This window comes from Microtus ochrogaster, linkage group LG1 (genome assembly GCF_000317375.1).
Source record: "Microtus ochrogaster isolate Prairie Vole_2 linkage group LG1, MicOch1.0, whole genome shotgun sequence".
NCBI lineage: Eukaryota > Metazoa > Chordata > Mammalia > Rodentia > Cricetidae > Microtus > Microtus ochrogaster.
The window spans coordinates 35,146,149-35,168,596 of NC_022027.1; the positions used below are offsets into that span (position 1 = coordinate 35,146,149).

At 40.1% G+C, this 22,448-nt stretch overlaps 1 protein-coding gene across 2 annotated transcripts in view; it reads right to left on the reverse strand.

Annotated features, from left to right (window-relative positions):
- Positions 1 to 299: 299 nt before the first annotated feature.
- The window catches only part of Stap1 (signal transducing adaptor family member 1), a 32,269-nt gene continuing 10,120 nt past the window's right edge, over positions 300 to 22,448 (reverse strand). Inside the window, exons 3-9 of one of the 2 annotated variants that reach the window (XM_005359421.2) lie at positions 19,149 to 19,262; positions 15,936 to 15,992; positions 13,534 to 13,706; positions 11,729 to 11,857; positions 7,585 to 7,654; positions 5,506 to 5,602; positions 300 to 630 (exon numbers count right to left, since the gene is read on the reverse strand). In XM_005359421.2, the coding sequence (XP_005359478.1) occupies positions 605 to 630; positions 5,506 to 5,602; positions 7,585 to 7,654; positions 11,729 to 11,857; positions 13,534 to 13,706; positions 15,936 to 15,992; positions 19,149 to 19,262 (666 nt within the window). In that variant the 3' untranslated portion in view covers positions 300 to 604. Of the gene's footprint in view, positions 631 to 5,500; positions 5,603 to 7,584; positions 7,655 to 11,728; positions 11,858 to 13,533; positions 13,707 to 15,935; positions 15,993 to 19,148; positions 19,263 to 22,448 lie in introns of both variants that reach the window. The other variant, XM_005359420.3, reaches the window with a different exon arrangement.

The following is a 22,448-nucleotide window of genomic DNA, read 5'->3' on the forward strand; positions in this document are numbered from 1 at the left end:
TTTATTTTATCATCCTTTAATGATATACAGCTTAGTTTTGAGCTAGTAGAATGATAGCTTCAAGGAAAAACATAAAAATGAATTGCAGTTAGTTCCATGAACATAATATGCGGCATATAGCATTCCTACCAGGTGGACATTTCCTAGTTCATTTCATGTCTGTGGCCGCCAACCAGATCGTTTAAATGACTTACATTTGATTCATTTGTTCAATCAGATTTTACCAAAAACCTAGTTAGAGTAGGATTTAGGGGAACTAGATAAACTGCAATGCAAATTGTATACGTCAAATGTATTTAGATGAAGCCAAGGAGGAACAAAAACCTGGCTTTAGAAAGTAATTTTTCCCCACTTGGTACAGAGAAATGCATGCGTCAGGTTACTCTACAGGCAGCTGGTGGAAACCAATAAATTGATTTCCTACTGATAAAACAATGGAATTACATGCTACATTATTTTATTCTTGTTCCCAAACAAGTGATTTAGGGTCGGAGATAATTGTCTTTAAAAGTGAAAGTCTTCCTTTTGAAAACAATAAATACCAAGACCTATGGAGGCTGTTTTCACGTTATTTCATGCCTTGTGTGGATTTTTCTTCAGCTTCTCACTTTTCTGTGTTGGGCTCTTGACCTGGAAATTATGGGTGGAAAGTCTTGATTAGGTAAGGAAGCGATTCTGTAGGACCAAATTTTTCTCTACTCTCAGTAGGAGTTGTTTTTCTCGCTTGTTCCCCAAACACTGGTGGTGTTATTAAGTTTTACATAATTAGATGCAGAATATCCAGACTTCTTTTAATATTTTTGTACCCTGGACTGCAAATATCATGTATTTTATTATACTCAAGTTTAATGTTCTGTATACTTTTCGTGCTGTATTTTGAAATGACTTTTAAGCTGGTAATTTCTGGCATTGGGAAGAATAAATTGAGAGAATATCTCTTGACTATTCTATTCCTATTGCTGCTCTTGCCTCTTGGTATCGGAGAGAAAGCTGGACACTAACACAGTGTACCAAGGCTCAAAGACAATTCCAGGTTCTTTTCATTAGTATGCTATGTAAACGCACTGGCCAGTTCCACAGCGCCAGATCCCGGAACCGTTAAATACCGCTAGACTCAAGGTTAGACATTAGACTAAGTGTTCTAACATTCACACCATGCCTCAACAAGCAAGTCTGTGTCCCAGAAACGATCACCAGATTTACAAAGTTTTCTTAAAATGCAGCTTTTGAGGGGTTGGCCTTCTCAGGAAGTCCTATTTTCCTTCTCTTTCTGCTTTTGAAAATCTAAATATGGTCCACTCCAGAAGCTTTTCTGGTTTGAAAAGGGTGCCTTGGCATCTGTAATTCACTTGTTCTCCCTATTAGTCAATAACTCTGATAACAAAGGAACCAGATGCAAGGGGGTTGAGTAATACTCTTGATCACAAAGCAAACCAAACCAGTTCAATCACATAGCGATAATAAGCTGCTTGTCTGTTTTTCAAAATCATTTGATGTAATTTAAGTCAGCAGTCCATTTTCAATTATTTTTTTTTATTGTCTGTTTTTTTTTTTTTCCCCTGGTCCTAACACCCCAAAGAAAATCCTTTCTGTCCATAGAAACCAAGAAACTGAGAACTGAGGGAGTGGGATTTGCTTTTGCATGTGTGTTTTGCTTTGTTTTTTTTCTCTAACTTCTTTGAAGAGACACAGCCCCTAGCTCACAGGACAGCAGGACAGCCCTGGCTAAGCTCTCAGGCCACTTCTTTTACCTAGACAGAGCAGTAATCCTTAGGACAGTTAGAGACATCCTAGAGGTAAGAAGTGGGAGAGAGCCCCACCTAGTGTTACATTGGCCGTGCACAGATTTCAGGCTTACCAAGAGCTCCTCTTGTACAAAAATCCAAGAGGTGGGTTCGGTTGTTCTAGACAGAAATTTTTATTTTATAAAGATTCAAGTAATGTTGGAATAAAACAATAGCGCTAAATGTAAGTAGCAAAGTCAGAAACATACTTTTGAATTTGCATTGTATCAGTTAAAGTAGGAGGCCAAGTTTTGGATATGTTTTTCTACATGGGAAAATTTTTTTATATTTTATTGGGTTTTTTTGTGGGGGGGTCTCGCCAGTTCCTGTGTGCCTCTCCCTAGTTCAAGATTTTTTTCTTTAATATTGTTACATGTATATGCGTATGTATATGTGCATATACTGATATGACTTAGTTCATTTACCTTTGCTAGCATGTACATGTGTCCAGGACTGAGCACTTAGGACTGGACAACATATGTGAAAGCTTCTCCATGGAGGACGCTGATTCTCCCTCTCTCTATGGTCCTTGATCACCTGCAGCTCTTCATTCCAGGCTATTACACGGCTATGCTAATAAAAGCATGGTAATGGCACAAAAATGTGCAGACTAACGGAACAAAGCAAAAGGCCCAAACATGAGTGTGCTTAACTATAGCCATCTGATCGATACTTGACAACAACGCCGAAAACTCAGGAGAAAAGACAGCGTCTTCAATAAATGGTGCTGGGAAACAGGATCTCCACATGTGAGAGAATGAATCCTATTTCCCAGATACTTGCTTAGCCATGCTGTTGTTGCTTAGGTCACTATAGTTAGGAAACAAACTAAACCTCCATTAGCTGATGAATGGTAGCTGACAATGTGGTGTGTCGAAGGCTCTGAGCTCTAAGCTGCAGTATGGACCATTGCCCTAGGACAACATCTTGAGATGTACAAACCTAAAGCAGCATAGCTAAGGTAACTGACTTGGAGCTTCTTCCCATAGTAGTTGAGACAGCTGCTTCACCCTAGCCAGAATAATTGCCTATTTAAAGCAAGTAAGTGCTGCAGAGACTTTAGAAGGACTCAAAGACTCCCAACAATAATACTCAGATTGTCCAAGTGGAACCTAAAATTAATTGGGAGAAAGTCAGAAAATTGATCCGGGCATGGTGATGCATGCTGTTAATCCTAGTACTCGGGAGACAGATGCAGGCAGATACCGAGTGCAAGGTGAGTCTGGTCGTGAAGTGAGTTCCAGGACAGCCAGGGCTGTTAAACAGAAAAACCATGTCTCAAAAAAAACAAAAGAAAAAAAGAAAGAAAATTGGAAATTCTACAGAAAACATGCACACAGAGAGACACATACGTCAGTAAGAAAGCAAGCGGATGGAACTATCCCATGGACTGTAAAGCAACTACATTTGTTTTTAACTTGTCGGGAGAGCACTAGAGATCACATGCAGGGTCCTCCCCAGCCTGAGCATAAGGCCCCTGCATCTAAGGTGGAATGAAAACCATACTGGAACTTAGAAGGCAGAATATTAGAAATAAATTCACTTAACAGAGCATAGTATTTCTAACAAGCAAGCATATTTTGGCTTATTATGCAAACCCAACACTTAATACAGTATGATCAAGTGGGTTTCATGTAAGGTTTGAAACTTAGTATACCTCACCATATTAACCAATTAAGGAAAAAATCTATACGTGATCATATAGGACAGATGCAAAAAAAAAAAAGCAACTCACAAATTTCAGCATCTATCCATGCAATCTGAATAAAATGCCATTCCAGAAAGTAGCAGTTGTTAAGGAAACTTGGTTCATTCTGGGATAAGAGGAGGAAGAGGAGGAAGAAGAAAAATGTACAATCATGCTTAGTAATGAAACATGGAAGTTTTCCCCCAAAAGCTGGGAGCAAGGGAAGGAGGTTTCAGATGCTCCAGCCAGTACTGTAAGAACAAATACACATTGAGAAACATGAGCTAAAGCTAATGGTGGTTATCATACCAGGAATCCTATAGTAAAGTCTCAAGAAGTCGGGTGTGGGAGAGCACATGGCCCATAATACAAGCACTTAGGAGGGGACGACAAAGTCAGTTTCAATTTCCCATTAAGCTGGAGCCTATGTGAGTGACAAAGACTAGAAAAACTGCCCAATCAAATTTTCTCATCTGTAGAACAATGAACCAATGAAATAGTTATTCATTTAGTCATTGCGGAGGTGGTTTGTTCTACAGGGCTGAATAATTAATTGACAGAATAATATCCAGGGATGGGGAACGTTACAATGGATTTTCTACATGCTCCAAATTTTATTAAGAAATCCCAAGGATTTGGAGAGAGGTTGTCTTAAAAAGTCATTCTTTCACAGAACTCTAGTAGGTATGTTTTCCCGCATACATACCAAGCAATGTGTTATATTGACTATGTGTATAGTTGTGTGTCCATGTTTAGGATCATGGGTTATGAGAAGTTTTCAGAAGCTAGAAAACACAGAGAGAAAGTTAGAGGAAAGGGGGCTGCAGGAACCAGTAACTCAAAGAGCAGGTTGAAACACTAAGGGGAAATGCCATGGTTATTTTAATGGTACTTCAAAGCCTGCAATTAGATTCACATAGCAGAAGATGAAACAATGTTTCAGACTCAGGAAGAATTTTTTAGAACAAGAATCCAGTGAACCGTGTTGCTTCAAGAGTCATGAATACCATAACAGTCCTTGCCAAGCAAACTGTTTGACCACATCTTAGAGATACTTCCTCTGCTAAGTGTACAGAGGACCACACAGATGAAGATCGCACTTGGTCATTTACCTAAGATTCCTGCAGACTCTGAGCTCTTGTACTTTTTGTATTTTAGGTAGCATCCAAAGATAGTGATATCTTAAGAACTTTTAAACCTACTGCTGTTTTTGGTCATGAGACTTTGCAGATATGCCCTTGATAGACAAAGTTTTTCTTTATAACATCTAGGAAAAGAAACTATTTTTAAATGAACCCCAATCTAGCTGGAGACGCTTAGCCTCTTCTGCTCAGAGCTTGCCCAGTGACTACATGTAGACTGTTGGATAGGACCGGGGAAGATGAGCAAGTCTAGCTTGCCTCGCTATGGTGAAAACGAGAATGCAGATGGAGCCAATGTAATGAGCATGTGAACTGTACTGTTGACGCAGGTCTCATTGCTCAGCTTAGTGGACGGCTACCTTCCACTGTTTTAAAGTTCTTCCTGTATGAAAAAGAAGCCCACCAATTTTGAAGCTGGCCCTGGCTATAACTTGTGACAGTAGTTCCTCACCATCTGCTCACTCCTGGGTCCTTGCCATCTGGCTTCTTTACCTTTGTAATAGAATAGTACTCTAGTAGGTCATTTACTACCAAATGGCCAATCCCCACAGCCCTTGCTTACTCCCATGCATTCTACCCAGGCCCAAGCATCTGACATGATTGTGGGCCCATCCCTTTATATTTCCTGTTTGCTACCCAGAAGTCTATATTGTTTTGTTTTCTCCTAGTGTCCCTGAACTTGTTTGATAAAGAAGGATAGAATGATGGAATGAGGTTAATAATCACAATGCATGCCTCATAGACTGTGTGGAAGGAGATCCCCCCGCCCCTCTAGATTCTGACAAAGATGATTGCCAAATGGAGAGCTTTACGTTTTAAATTTTTAGTTTGTCCTGTGGTGTACTTTGGGTTTTGTTTTTTGTTCGATGCAGCTGTAAAGTGAAAACCATACCGAGGTTGTCATCAGTTGAATGTATGAATGGTCTCAGATTCCCTCGCGTCTCCTTCACAAAATAGTCAACGACGCTGAAAAGGTTTGGGAGTGTTACCTGTGGGAAAGAAAGGGAGAGATGGCTCAGTGCTCAGCTAAAGAGAAACAAGAGATGCTCCCCTGATCTCTAGTGGGGATTGTTGTGTATGTCCTGACCTCCAGACAGTCAGATCGGGTAGACATAAAACTTCAATGACTTGAACAGCAATGATTCTCTTAGCCATGTCTGTTTAATCCCTTTTAAGGACTGTGTGGTAATTCTTTAGTGAGGAAATACTCTTAGTATTGGGTACAGTCTGGTGAACAACATTTAAGTACTTTGCCTTCTCACAATTAAAATAGAAAAATGACTCATTTTAGGCCAATTTAATTCCTTTCTAATATTGGAATTTCAATAGGCAAACAAGAAAAAACATGGCCACTCCATAACCAAATGTTTCCTAGTCCCTAAAAATTGCTAGCCTCTAAAATGGTTATAAGAAGAATCTTTTATAGACTGATATTATATTTTCTTAAGTTGGGCACAATAGGTTTTCTCTACTAGAAACCCCAGTGAAGTTTTAAGCATTTTAATCCTTCATTGTAACAATGGTCTGTGTGTCACTAAAATCTTTGTACCCTATAACTCAATACTTTTATACAAGTGAAATCTGGTTAAACCTGAATATCCCAAATAATCTTGAAGTAAAATAAGTCATTAAAATGCAACCTGGAAGCCAGGTGGTGGTGGCACATGCCTTTAATCCCAGCATTTGTGAGTCAGAGGCAGGCGGATCTTCGTGAGTTCGAGAACAGCCTGGTCTACAAGAGCTAGTTCCAGGACAGGCTCCAAAGCTACAGAGAAACCCTGTCTTGAAAAACCAAAAAATAAAAATTAAAATTAAAAAAATGCAACCTGGTTGAAGGGCAGGGTAACAGAGGAGTTTGAAAGGTGAAGGAACTATCCAGACTGTTTCTTTTCCTTCTCCTGTGGACTGTAGAGGCTAACCACAAGAAGTGCAGGTCTCCACTTACAAAGGTGCACTAGTTACATTGGTCCTTACCGGAACCCCTTCTGGTCACATGGTTTTATGGATGCCCCTTCCTAGACTTCTGCCTCATTTGTTAGAACTCTGCTTAAAAAGCTCAGTTGGAGACAGACCTGGTTGGTGTACACCAATCATCCCAGCACTTGGGGAACAGAAGACCTTGAGTTTACAATGGACTGAGATACATAGTTGGATCCATAGACGTGGACCTGAGAAGTTCTGGAGCCAATCTTTACTAAAGTGAGCTGTACAACAGTGTCTCTGTGAGCCTTACAGTCAAAACGTGAGGAATTCTACCTATACATTACTATACAATGCGCCTAGAGAAACCAGGAGCTAATTTTAAAGAACCTCAGGCCACATCACCACCTTTTCAATGGCTGAGACTAGTTTAAATGTCAGTTTACTCCCTGTATAATAGGCATAATATATCTCATGGAGATAGAAAAGATTAAATTGCATGTGTAAGTTACTTGGCTGTGCACCAGACATTGTGCTGGGGGAGAGAGAAGACGGCCTGTCGTTAGCTCCATAATATAATAACTAAGCTTGAAAAGGAGATGAAAACAAAGAAGAAACCCGTCCTTCCAGTACACTGCTGTTAAGAGGGCATTGTTGGACTTCTGCGTGGTAGGTATTAGAAGACAGGGCACTGAGATTGCTTCCCTTCAGATATAGGCTCATTTGAGTATTTGTAAATAGAGGATGTTATACTGACCCTTCATAAAACGCTTTTCTTTCCCTGAAGCAGTTATATTGAGTAATCATTTGCAGAGAGAGTGGAGGGAAACGCGCTTGTAGAAGCAGGCTCTCTTCTAGTCGATCTCAGCTGCCTGAGCTGGCGAGGCGCTCACCCTTTCTGTCTTACCTAAAGGTACCCATCTCCCTTCTACCACCACCGTGTCTGTTCCTGAGGAAGACTTCTGCGTTCCCACTTCCCTCTGCAGTCTCTAAGGTAGGTTTGGAAGGCAACAGGAGAAAGTTTATCAGCAACAAAGAGATGGCTACGTACGGGTTTTTCCAGGTCGATGGTGTAGTTCTTTCCAGCGCTCATCACTTTGTAGTGTTTGATTCTTGGCATTCTAAAATGAAGCACAAGGTTGGCCTTCTTTTGGTTATACAGTTGAGTCAACGCAAGCTTAATAAATGGAGAATGTGCGCTGTGTAGTAAACCTGTACATCTACAGCTATGGCTTAGGCTAGAGCATCCTGTTTCTTCCTTGGGATTACTTTATCTTTGAGACAAATGGTAATACATGAGGAGGTGTAAAAAAGCTGAGCCACTACATTGGTAAACGAGAAAAGAATAGGTGAAAATAAGAACTAAAACTTTCTCAGTCCGTAACTTATAAAATCTTATGAAAGGGTAGGGATGTAGCCCAGGGTAGAGGTGTAGTCCAGGGTAGAGATGTAGTCCAGGTTCAGCACTTGCCTAACATGTATAATATCCACTCCCTAAAAATAAAAAATAAAATAAAGTAAACCAAAACCCAAAGGAGTAAAAAGATCTTTTGTGGGCATATATAAGTTAAATAATGTACCCATTACTAAAAGGAAAGTAAAAAGAATTAAAATAGCCTTGTACTCCACCTCATCACCAATTCCACAAGTAGCCCTCACCGGCTGTCGCTGTGCGAGCTCAAATGCTGTCCTCCATTGCTGCTTACTTTGTGGATCTCATAATGACGGGGAAAATGTCGGCTACTAAATAACAGGTGGTTGGGAATGTAAATACAGCAAAAATATCTTCAGGTCTTCCCCTTTAAAAATATCACCCTGAATTGTTACCACCCCAAATGGTAAGATTTTGTTATGAACTGCTTTGGAGCAAAAAAAATCCCATTGTGCTCATCACTGCGTTCCAACATTATAAACGCATCACTTATAAAGCTGGATCGAACAATATCCGGGCCTCATCTCATACTGCTGTCTGCTGTGAGCTGAGAAGTCAGTGTCCATGGCAGTTAGTTTTGCATAGAAGCATGTTAGTCTTGAACTTATTTGGTTCACATGGCAATTGTGTTTCGCCCAAACGTTTTCTAATGGTGACATATTAACAGCATGCATTATGGTGTCATTTATTTGAACTAGTTCAATATTTGCCTCATAATCCGAAGCTAAGGAAAATTATTAAGTTTAACTTGTCTATGGGGTCTTTTCACCTTCTTTTTGGAACTACAACTTTCCCACGTCCAGTTCATATTCCACGAGGGCTAAACTGTACGAGTGTCCTTCCTATACGGGACACTCCTCATCTACCGTTACATCCAAATCTCTGCTCCCCTGGATACCACATCGGTAAGAAAATCTTTCATCTCAATGGGCTGCTTTCAAAATGACATAAGCCTTAGCCAAGCTTCTCACTTCAAAAGAAGTGTTCTTTAACAATAAAAGGTCACGAATCAGTTCCAGACTGGCAGAGAAAGTCTTTGGAGAGAGGGCACCTTTCATGTGCCTGTTCAAGATGGTTGGCTCTGACTTTATCGTAATCCCATCAGGAAAAGATCTTTGTAACCAGAAAGTTCCCATTGAAAACTCTCTTCAATTTCAATTAGAACTCCTGTATCCTGAGAAAAAAAATGACTGCTACCCTTTGGGAGACAGGACAGTTGGCTTAAACTCGGTTTCTGTCATATGTGCTCTCTACACATCCCTTATCATGTGTGTGAGTAGGTGTGTGTATGGATGTGTGAGTGTGTATTTGTGACAGAATATGTGTGTGTGCATACACATGCGTGCACATGTGTGTGTTTTCAGCCTACATAATGGAGATGATAAAGCTTTACCTCTTAGGGTTCTTGTGGGCTAATAACTTGCAAAATCCCTAGTACGCTCCTGGACATATTTAAGGACACACTAAATTATACTTATTTTATCTACATTTAACATGTAGATAATATTTATTGTTTTCTGCCACTCTAGTTTGTAAAGCGTGGGAAATGCTATGTGTCTCAGTTATTCTTTTGTGCCTGTAGGAAATGTCTGTAGCACTCAACACAAGGTACACAAAGGTCATCATATAATGGGACAATGATTATTGGTAATAACCATCCCATCACATAATCAATTCTTGGGGAAGCTGCGAGATGAAAGCAGACAGGGGTCAGCAGAAGCTCTTGGGACTTTGGAGTAATGGGAATAGATTCTGACGTCAAAGGTGATGCCGAGAAGTAGTGGCCCTGAAGTCTCACAGGCTTTGTCTCTCCCTTTAGACTACTTTTATTCCAACTGTTGTTTTGGTTTGGTTTGCAAAGGAAAAAGCAAAATGGATAAAACGTGCTGTTTGAAGCATTCTGGTTATGATATAAAAAATGAGAGGTGGCGGCACACACCTGTGATCCCAGCACGTAAAAGGCTGAGTCAGAGGAACTACAAGTGAACCCAAATGAGACAGAAAAAGAGAAGCCAGTCTTTAAAGAAGAGCATTGCTTTACATGTGGTTCTAAATATGTTTTCTTGGTTCTTGATCTCAAGTTTTGCAAAAGGATGAATTTGGGGGAAGGATAGTCTACTTCCTCCTTAGCTAGTAATGACTTACTTGACTATAATGGCACCTAGTTGCAACAACTTCAAAGGGAAAAACAAAGTTTGAGGCTTGTTGTAAAAATAGCTTTATGTCTTCTGAATTCTTGTGCCACGGAGCTGGCTAAAGACAGCTGAGGCTCTGCTCTGAGAGGAATCACCTGATGGTTTGGCCCTGGCAAGCTCTGTTTACTCCTGAGAGGAGCCTTCCTTCCTAAGGCTGATTGGTAAACACATGGGGGAAAGTTACTTTCATGTTCTGCTTTGTAAACCAGCTTGTCCTACCCAGCTCGTGTTTACCGGACTCACTCATCAACTTGCATGGCTGATCACTTCTGGAACCTCCCTGAAAGAAAATGTTTTGTGGGAAACACAGGTGTTCCTCAACAGTTCGGGTTGCTGTCACTTACATTAAGCTCTCCATTGGTGAGACTCAGTTCTAATCCTCTCTCGGATTGCTGTCTCTAAGAATCAAGTGACATATTAAGTAGAAGATATTAAACCCTGAGCACAGGGGTGAATTTTCTGCTTTGTTTCTCCTACTATGGGAGCTGGTGCTTTTCCAGGGGCAAGGACAGCCCAAAGTTGGGCTGAAAATGGACAACACCGATGGGCATCTCAAAGGGTATGGAGGGTTAAACCCAGCACGCCTCAACCACAGAGGAAATCTGTAGTGGGAGAAGTGGCCTTCCCAGGGGAGAGGACATCATTTGGTTGTCCGCTGCCAAACGATGACCCTTGAAAACATACATGCAAGTAACATAAAGGAATATCTATGTGTATATGCATGCAATAACCATTAGGAACATTTATGTTGTATTTATATGTTGTGTTTCGGAAGACACACACATGCATGCAATAACAGTGGAAAAAAAAGGCCTTCAATTTGAAGAATGGAAAAGAGTATATGGGAGGGTTTGGAGAGAGAGAAGGAAACTGGGAATGTTGTGATTATATTATAATCTTAAAAAGAAGAAAACAGAAAAAAGAAAGGCCTGTGTGGGTCAAAAGCCATATTCACTGGCAGCTCTAACTTGTACTTCTTTTGGAGCTCTCTCTCTCTCTCTCTCTCTCTCTCTCTCTTTCTCTCTCTCTCTCTCTCTCCTTATGGAGACTGAATTCAGAGTCTCTCACATTTGCGAAGCAAGCCCTTTCCTGACGGAGCTAGTTCTTCTGCCCTGACACTTGCATCTAAGCACATCTAAGTATTACTGGCTTTATCAAAGGTAAATCATTTTACAAATATTTATATACTAGTAAGAGGCTCTTCAGTAGGCCTTATAGGTGTAAAGTATGCAGATACTTTCTGCTTCCTGAACAAGAGAAGTATTCTACTTCTGGACATGTGCACTGGCTGCATGGAACGTTCTTCCCCAGCTACTAGCATGGTTTGGTCCCCCACTTTCCTCGAGTCTCTGCTTACATTAACTGAGTGCCTTTGTGAACACTGTCTATGAAAACAGCAGCAATCCCAGATCTGTTCTCTTCATTCCCTGTAAGGAGCGAGATTTGCTTGTGCCACGCTACTTCTCAGGCTTGTGCTATGCTATTTGCTGCCTTAGCAGAGCACGTACCAGGTACTGACCGGAATACCATGCTCCTAACAGTATGCTAGCCAGATTAACTGAACGTACTCTATCTCCTGTCGGATAGTGATGGAGTAGTTTTTACTGTCACTGCCAGGCCTCAGGATCATATTTCCCAAAGAAGGATTCTTCTCCAGCATCTTGGTTGCTTCTTTCCGGGAAACTGCATAAAAACATCTGCGAAGGTGAGATGAAAAGGAAGACAGATTTTTGAAAAACTAATGAAGATCATTACTTGAAAATAATGCTAAACACCTCGAGAGATACAGAGCTATCTTTTAAGCAAAGAGAACATGAAATCTACCAATCCATGTATAGTCATGTTTACTATTGAAAACCTGTGACAGCTAACAGCATATCCCCAGTCTCAGTTCACAACAGGGTCTTTGATTAATTTGTTGGTGCTTTCTTTCAGGACTCCAGAACATCCCAAGACTCTCCTTGCGGATCTATTTTTTTTTTTTTTTTTAATTTTCGAGACAGGGTTTCTCCGTAGCTTTTTGGTTCCTGTCCTAGAACTAGCTCTTCTAGACCAGGCTGGCCTCGAACTCACAGATCTATTTGTGTGTTAATCTGTTTATTTGTTTTGAGATAGGGCCTCAATCTTAGCCCTGGATGGTCTGAAACTCACCATATAGACTCTGCTGGCCTTAAACTCAAAGATACACCTGCCTTCCCCGCTCCCAGGGCTGGAATTAAAGGTGTACACCACCACAGCTTAGTGGGGCTCTGTTTTAAACCACTGACCTTAAGACTGTATCTGAACTGACTACATTAGTATAATTTGTTGTTTGTGGTGTCTTTGGTATTTTTGAGGAATAATTTTTCTGAATAACCATATAGCCCCAGCTGTCCTGAAACTCGCTCTGTAGACCAGGCTGTCCTTGAACTTAGAGACCCCGATTAAAAACATGCCCACCACTCTTGATTTATAATTTGTGTTAAAATGGCACCAGTAGTATTTTTAGACACAAAATTAAGAAATTAGGCACTTGTTGTTTTTATAATACATGCTATATTTAGTGAAATATAGTAGCCATGTACAACTTTGTATGTTATACACCCAAATGTTTAGCAGTAAACATCTTCAAGTGTTGTGACAAGAATTAGTTTTACTCTCCTCTTTATTCTTCTGTAGGAAGCACATTACTTCTTGTCTTGGGGGAAAAAAACAAAAAGCAGTCCATCTTATTTTTATTCTGTGAGTTGGTCACTTGTCTAGTTTAAGCTAACAATATTGATTAGCAAGTTCCAGTGGCTTTAGTAAGGAAGACTGTACATTAGAACCTAATGTCAGAGATGGAGCCAGGACACGCTTTAATGACAAGAGCACCAAGATTTCCAGAAGATAAGACCCATAATATTTTCAGCAATCAAAAGACACATGTAGGATGCTCCAGAATCCAGATGCTGTTCCATTACTCTTTTGAACACTTTGTACAAGGTTTTCCTCAGAGGCCAAGTTCAATGCTCACTGATCAATCAATTGAATTCAATAGTCTAAGATTTTTTTTTTTAAAGATTTGGTATTAGTGATGAGAAATATCCAATTATGGAGACACAAATACGCATCTTTTCCTTCCTTCTTCACAGAAACTTTAATTTAGGTTTGAGCTCCGGAAAGATATGTATTTAGTCTAGATATGTGGGTAGAAGGGGATTTCCTCTGTGGTAAGGTTAGTTCAAGTGTGCACAATGCCGATCTTGACATAGGAGAGGAAATGTGGCCTATGCTCAGAGACTAAATATCCCCAAGATACTACCTGTCATGTAACAAGTTCAAGTGGGCAACGCTACCTGATAATTAGAAATTAGTCTTACTAAATGAATGAACCAGTCAATTGTGGACTTACGCTGGCATAGGCTTCGGTACATCCACATCATCTTGCTCCGGCTCCTTCTCTTTCTCCGCAGGCATAACTGGCGACCGCTCTGTCTCAAGCCTTCTTTTCTTTTCTCTCTCTAAGACTTCGTGCAGTCTAATCACTTGCCCCGGTAGAAGTGACACGTGTTGAGGAACGGACAGCTGAAACCAGTTAGCACAGTAGGCAAACAACAACCATAGCTAAGCAGCATACTGCTTTAGTAAAGATGAGCTTGTTGGCCCTGAGGAGTTTTAGTTACTTGTCAGAGGTGATTGGATAAAATAGTAAATAGAAGATTTCAGTCTAACGCGGACATCCTAGAACTGGCCCCGTATGGACTAGAACCTGTAGGGAGTGTCCAACTTTCTTCTAAGAAGTCTTCAGTTTTGTTTGTTGTTTGTTCTTTGTTCTCTGTTGTGGCGGGGTCTCTCTATGTGGCCCTGGCTGTCCTAGAACTCACTCTGTACACCAGGTAGGCCTCAGACTTACAGAGATCTAGCTGCCTCTGCTTCCCAGGTGCTGGGATTAAAGGTGTGCACCACTACTGTGCCTGGCTGAAGTCTTCTGTTTTGATTTGGCCTCAGGGCAAACAAAGCACACATACTTTTTCCTGAGAGCTAAGTAGCAACCAATCTCTCTTTTCTTATCCTAAACTCATTCTCTTAGCAATGCCCCAGAGGCTTAGGAGCTCCAGGGAGGGAGATGATACGTTATTATCAAACATGGGTTTGCGATGGGCGTAGGAGCAGCAGCTCTACACTGTGGTCTGTTTATAGCGTCCATTTATATTTTAGCATGTTGTTATTTCTCAGCATGCTTTTGTTTTGTTGTTTTTCCCTTCTGGAAGTGCGATTTTGATTGAGTCACCCAAATCTGTCCTGCTGAATTGCTTTCGTACCTGGTCTAGTGCTTCATTATGCTCTCTTGGAGGAAGAGTCAGTGCAGTGGAATATTTTTACAAATGATTTGATTCACATACGGTGATTTGATACTGTGCCCCAAGTATTTACAGAGTATAAAATAAAAGACAAAGTGTCTTAACTTAAAAATTCACATGACATATATTTTATATTACATAATATGTCAATGTTTGATTTAAAAACCTTTCTTTTTATCTTTGAAAGAGGAAAAATATAACGGAAATGGCCAAAACTTCAAATATTATCAGTGAGTCAAGAAGAGATATCAAGACTTTTCCAGTGGGTTCAGTGTGGATGCCTAGTCACGTACCCTTGGGGTGCTTACAGACACCCGATGGCAACCTTCAGGACCTTTCTATAAGAGGGAGAAAACACAATTTTCCTGTCTCTTCTCCAGCCCCAGGCATATGCCCGTCTCATGTTTAAAAATCTCTTTTAAGGCCTCACAGGGACACCCTCTCTGGCAGTTGAAACTCCACCCATTTTCCTGTAAAAGGGTGGTTGATACGAAGAATCATTACCAATGTCTTGGTAAAGAGTCCAGCCTATTTTATGACCACAAAGGCTTTGTTCGGAACTCACGTGGGTAGAATGGTCATTTGAACCTAACCTGAAACTTTTCATTTCCTCGAAAAGTTTTAAAGAGCATGGTGTCTTAAGTTAATATGGTGCTTGTGACCAAAGTACCTCATGTTTTGAAGACAGTTGCTGCTGTGGCTTTAGTCAAACTAACGGTCCTTTATCCCGCTGCAGTAGGCTCACTCTGAGCAATGAGCCTTACTATTTGCCTCTGATAAAATGCTGCCATTGAGCAGGTAAGCTTCCTTTTATTTTAAAACACATGTAACACGTGTTTAAAGATGATTTTTCATTTTGGTGGTTTCTCTCTTTCATGTTGTCTATTTCATTCACAAAACCAGTGCAGTATAGCACTTTCTAAATTTAGAAGAGAAATCATGGAGATTGTTTTTATAATAAACTACAAAAACTACAAACGTCAGCCTAAACAAAGAACCTCCATGCTAAAAAAAAACAATAAGGAGGTAGGACTTAGCCATAAAGCCTAAGGCTTACAGCCAAAAAGATTAAAGATGTCATAAGTAGATCTCCCTCATCCCCTGCTCACCAATACCATTATCTCACGATGACATGGGCTCGGGAGTTTGCTGAGTGTCTTTAGTTTCTCAACCCACTTAATAAAAATGTAACTTTCAGAAATAAAAGCATGGATTACTACCGGCCTTTTCTAGTTTTTATAGCCTCAACCTCTTTAATGTCCATAGTTGCAATGATGTTAGAAACTGTTGGACCAACAAATAAATCAGCAGGCTGTAATGATCTTCTGCTGGGAATGGTGACTCACCATGGTAATCTCATCACCTGGGAGGCTGAGACAAGAGGATCGTAAGTTTGAGGCCACCAAGGGCTGTTGAGACCTGGTTCAGCAGAAGAATTGAATGGCCTTCTTACCTCTGTTACTGTAAGAATGAAGCCCCTCCATTCTTCCCCACTTTCTGTGTTTTCTGTCTAAAGATGAAAGCAAGGAAAAGGAGAAAATGTATAGTTAATGAACGATCTGTGCTAACTTTAAGAGGAACGAGAATTTCACATGACGAGAGAGGTGTGCCATCACAAGCTTACAAGGTTTCAGGCTAAGGAGATGGCTCTTTGGGTGAAGCATTTGTCATACAAGAGTTCGGACCTCTGGAACCTGAGGAAAATGACAAGCACGTATGGCAGCTCAGCTGTAATCCCTGCACCTCGGAGGTGAATACGGAGGATCTCTAGAGCAAGCTGGCTAGCTGGATTAGCCAAATCGAGAAGCCCATGGGTCCTTGTGAGAGGTGCTGCCTCAGTGTCTAAGATGGAAGTGAATGAGAAAAGTGCATGCTGCTAACTTCCGGCCTCCCCATACATAAACACGCATGTGCACCTACACACATATATCCATGCACATCCAAGTAGCTGTGCACACATGCACATATACATGCCAAAAAAGAAAAAACTAGCAAGACTGGCAAAAAAAATGCATATTCTTCTGTTCAGGCACTTTGTAAAATAACACAAAAGTTAAAACTGCAAAAATAAAAAAGGCTCACATTGCGTAAAATCTGCTGCAAAGAGAAATAACATATTATTCTTATTTATTTCAGCCCATTTTAATAGATAAACAGAGATATAAATGATGGAGGTAGGATGGTTCAATGAGTAAAGTACTTGCTACACAAGTGTTAAGAGCTGAATTCAAATCCCCAGAAGCACATAAAGATGGGCACAGTGAGACACATAATCGAAGTGTACCTATGACAAGATACAGGGAAGAAACAGGAGAATCTTTAGAAGTTCCTTCCAGCTAACCTGGCATTGTCAGCACGGAACAACTAAGTGATCCTGTCACAAAGAAGGTAGAAGATGAGGACCCACGATTCTCCTTCAGCCTCGTGCAACACATTCATTGTGCAACACACTCACTGTGCATCATGTACATGCATTCACACACAAAAATCATTTGCACACATAGACAATTTCTTAGAACAAAACTGAAGCGTATACTTTTAAATTATTTACTTACTAAGCAAGTACAATTGTACAAATTTATGCCTAACTGAAAAATGAAGTGTTAGTAAATTTATCTCTACTGTATGCTACTTATGGCCTTACTCCCTCCATTGTCTTGCTTGAAATTTGGGGGAACAAATGCAAAAGGGTCCAATTCTTAACTTCCAAGGCTGCCAATAGCAGCTAATGACTTTTGAGCACTTCCAATGCTAGCTACTGTACTAAGCACTTCACAGGCACTGCCAGTTTAACCATGCCAAAGAAATATTACAGATGGCCATTGTTTCTGGGTTTCCGCACTGAGGTCCCTCATAGTCCGCACTAGAAATGAAAATGGAGTCATCTGTGCTAATGTTCCACATCACTAAAGCAAAACTGTTGCCTGGCCTTCTCGGGAAATCGGGAAAGGAACGTAACAGCCACATCTCCCTCCCGTACAGGCCAATTTCACTTTGTTCCCTCTGTATGCAAAAGAGTGACCTGCAGAAATCTAATGACAATCGGTCATTTTTGTACCATTTTCCATCCTATTTCTGCCTACATAGAAACGTTTGAGATGACCAACTAACTTTATTACTGGTTATAAATTTGTTTTAGCTTTTCCTGTCTATAAATTTATTTTTTTCTTTTCAGCTGACTATAATATTTTATTCTGTAGAATAAAAAACATCTGTTTCTTGAGTAGACTATAAAAAAATTAAGGTCTTTATATAAAGGTGTAATTTTGTTCTTTGAAAATCTTCAAGGTAATTCAGCAAAAGGTGTTTTTAATGTTGTTTTATGTATCAGTTCAATTAAAAGATAAATATTGTGTATTGCTAAGTACAGGCATTGGGAACAGAACAAAGATCCTTGTTCTCATGGAATTTGAAATATAGCAAGTACTGTGCAGTAGAGGTGCACACCTTTAATCCCAGGACTCTGGAGAGATAGGCGGGAGGTCAGGTCAGGGCTGTTACACAGAAAAACTGTCTCAGGAAAAAAAAAAAACCAACCCAGAAAGGAATACAACAAGGAAGATTAAATAATCAATGTAATAGTGCATTTAAAATGTTGGAAGGAAACAACTAGGAAATATAAAGTCTAGGGCAGAGTAAGGCAAACCGATAATGTGACAAGAGGGTAGGTGTCTTAGTCACTGTCCTGTTACTGTGAAGAGACATCATGGTTGTAAGACAACCCTCATACAAGACAAAGCATTTGACTGCAGGCTTGCTTACAGGTTACAGAGTTAGTCCATGATCATCATTACAGGAATCAGACGGGCACGGCACTGGAACAGTAGCTGGTAGCTTTACAGCCTGATCCCCAGGCAGCAGGCTGGGGGTGGGATCCCTGGCCTAGCCCTGGTGTGGGCTTTTGAAACTACGAAGCCCGCCCTCCATGGCACACCTCCTCCGGCAAGGCCACAACTCCTAATCCTTCTCAAATAGTTCACCAACTGGGGACCAGGCATTCAATCTTAGGAGCCCATTGAGTCATCCTCATTCCGATGCCAACAACAGCTAGGTAGACAAGGTTACAATTTGGATAAAAGTGTTCCAGGTGGACCACAGTGAGAACCTTACATTTGAGCAGAGACTTACTGATAATTCAGGAAACAAATGAGCGAAGAGGTTACGTAGCTGGCCTGTTTCACAGACGTTGCATAAAGTAGCAACTGTCTACCTCAGCGTCTGTTTCCTCTGACTGTTCACTCCACGTCCAAGAGTTCTCCAGGGAGCTTGCTTAAATGCTGGTTCATTCTAACCCTCACAGCTCTGAGTCAACCAGCAGCTTCCCAGGAGCCTCTACAATTGTCTTTACCAATGCCAAAGCTGTTCTCTTTGTTATGGCTCTCACTGTTGGGCTAATTAGCTCACCAGGCTAATTCAGGGACAACCTTGAAAAACACCAGGTGGGATCCTTGACTCTGTAGAGGACAGAAGTCTAAGGTTTCAGTGTGCTTGTATACTAAACAAGTCAAGAGTGCCCTTCTAAAGTGTAACTCAGAACACTGTAGTCCTTGGCAAAGGGCAGGAAATGTTAGCGAAGTATTAAGACTCGCCCCCCTTGTAATCCCAACCTGCGGATAGTAAAAGGTCAAGGCTACCTATAACTCTACAGACTGCTGTTCTCACTCACCTTCAGTTGCACTTCCTCTGTAGGCAGAACAAGAGTGAATTTTGCACAGCTCTTCTCAGTTGAATTTTGGTCAGTAAGGCATACAAGGTCTATTATGTCTAATTTGCCAACATACTGCAAAGATAAAGGAAAATACTGTGAAATTACTTCCTGGGTCAGATACACTTGTTCGAGCATGAAGGAGAATAATAGTTTTTAAACATATTGGCATTGTATATACCAGAAAGTATATATAAACACATTGTATGATGGTGTGCTGGACTGGACCCATACAAATTCGCAAAGGCCAAATTAAATTTTTGAGAATTTTGCAATTGGTTAACCTAGCTATTATTAAAAGTTACTTATACTAATATGCCAGTAAATAAAATATTATATTAAAAAATATAATATAGTCTAAATGCAAATTTCTTTTTTTTCTAATTGTATTGCAATATTTTACTGTCTATGCCCTCAATATTATTTACATCTTTGTTCTGTGTGGCATAAATAGCATTTAACAGCTCTGTGCATTTTTTTCATTCTTCATGCTCAATACAGTCACATTGATAGGTTGAATCTGTCAAGGCAGGAATGGTTACATGGTGGAAATTAGTAAGCCATTTAAAAATGAATGTATATTTTGTTGCTTTTCCCAAAGGCAGCCTTTCTAATAATACATACTCTGGATATGAATACATTCTCCATTACATATTTTTTCTGTTTTTGCTTTTTCTTTATAAAATAAAATTGAAAAGATAAAGTGATTTATTCAGACACTGTATCAAATCAAGCCACAGTTGCCTTAAGGTCTACTGATTTTCTGGCCCTCTGTCTAAACTTGAGAAAATAATAGAGAAAATATTAATAACCCAGATGAAACCTCATTAGTTCATTGTATCTAAAGTTGTTTCCTTGTCAATGAGGGAGGGTTATTGCAAAATACTTTTTCAGAAGTCAAAAAATGTCTAATTCATCACAGGAGCAGTTTAACAAAAATTAAGGCAAGTAATGTATGAGAATCAAATGTCTAACAATAAAGAATTATTGTCATTGAAGAGTACAAAAATAAGAATAAAAAAATGTAGATGCAAAAAATAAGTAAAAATAAATAAATATAAAGTTGCATGCCTAGGAAAATAAGAACAGGCTGCTGGCAACTTTCTCAGTAGTTTAAGGATTAACTATTAACAGTGGATTACTTTGCTCTACAACTGGCTGCTCTGGTTACAAGACCGAAGCATCCCTCTACTAACTGAGGGTCAGCTCTGCAAACTGATAGTTATCCTTAAGACAACCCCCTGGCCACTCATGACCAGCAATTGATGTGAGCTGAGTTAAGTTTTTATATGATGGGATATACGTGACTTTTGACTTTTTGGTTTTATAATGACCCATAAACACCATCAGCAAGAACCAGAGAGAAACGATGGTTTAAACACTAGTTTTACAACAACAACAACAACAAAAAAAAAAACACAGCATATTAACAAAAGATTGCAAAGAGGATCAATTTGTATCTGAGTTTTAGCTTCAGATTGTAAAAATTCTTTTGTTATTGCCTAATGCTTGCTATAAAAGGAGGAGTTCAGCCGGGCGGTGGTGGCGCACGCCTTTAATCCCAGCACTCGGGAGGCAGAGGCAGGCGGATCTCTGTGAGTTCGAGGCCAGCCTGGTCTACAAGAGCTAGTTCCAGGACAGGAACCAAAAGCTACAGAGAAACCCTGTCTCGAAAAATAAAAAATAAATAAAAAAAAAAAAAAAAAAAGGAGGAGTTCAAAAACCCGGCCTTTGCAAAAGACCTTTGCAAAAAACCTTACAAGTCTATCTCTGGCTGTGGTCTCAGCTAGCTGATAAGCTTCTTGTGTCCCATGGAGATTTCCTTTTTAAATTTTTAATTTTTTTCCTGGAATAAAGTTTGCTTTTGGTTTATTAGACTTTGGTGATTTGTCTCCATCTTTGCACGACCCCCATGGACCCAATAGTCATAAAAAATAGTTACAGCAAACAATATTAAATATTTTTCTAGTTGAGTGCCATACATCTTTGCAGAAGTTGTGCTTCTGAGTCTATAAACATATGTTCATATCTAACATTTTATTTTAGAAAGTCATCTTTTATCATATTCACCAAACGCCGCTGGTTATGAAGCATCTATTGAGACATTTCTGTTTCTCGGGTGCACAGAAACTTTCTGAGCAGTTGCTCTGTATACAGTGGATCAACATTGCCCTCTACTATTAGAAAAACCTAATAGGGGTTTAATGGTTTATACATTAGTTGCTTTTTGACAGATGAACCCATTCTTCACTTCTTTTTCTCTCCTTTTAGCTTTTCTTGATTGTGTCTAGTATACTATACTATACTATACTATACTAGAAAAACGTATAGTCACTGTACTATACTATACTATAGTATACTAGAAAAACGTATAGTCACTGTACTATACCTTTTGTGTCTCACTTAACTTTCCTGCCTCATTTTACTTTCCTGGATAATGTAGGGCTTAAAAACAGAAAAATAGTTGACCAGAGTGATTTCTATGTTGATGGGGTTGAGGCTAAGCTTGGTTTGGCCTATTATTGTCAATATTATTATTGAACAAAGAAAAATTAAAAATGGAAGGATAAACATAAGGGAACAAAACCAGAACTGAACCGCACCTTCGTATGGTGGACTGCCTAGATCAGGCTCAGTGAGTTTTGCTTTAACAAACAGTGCCAATGCATCAGTTACAGAAAGGGAAGTTGTACCTTCTAGTTTTAACTGTGGGCTGTAAAGAGCCTTAAAGGTCATCTGTGGGACTCAGCTCTCAGTGTTGTCTTCAAGCCCACCGTTGAACTCACACTGCTGAAAGAGTCCTGCTAAGTGTTCCTTGTATTGAGTTGCATTTTTGTTCTAGATAATTCCCATCCACTGGTCCTGAACTCTTTTCTCCTGAGTAACAACACTGAGCAAATTCGGTGAAGTTTCCACATGACTTCCTCTTAGCCTTTTAGATGTGTCAAGTCGTTTTAAACTGTTCCCTGCTGCAGGCCGGCCAAAGGCTTGACTTTCTCAGTTGGTCTATCCCTGGGTTTCTACTGAGACTGTCTCCCAGAAAACTTCTCCAAGGGTTTTCATCCTCTTTTAACAAGATTGGTAGGTGGACAGCTCTTCAGCCTTTTGTTGTGACCTCCTTGTGACAGAGTGCCTAAAAAGACCACCAGCTCACAAGCCACGCCTGGATTACACCCCTTTTACTAGCTGTACAACCTTGTACCATTGTGTGTGTGTGTGTGTGTGTGTGTGTGTGTGTGTGTGTGTGTGTGTGTGTGTGTG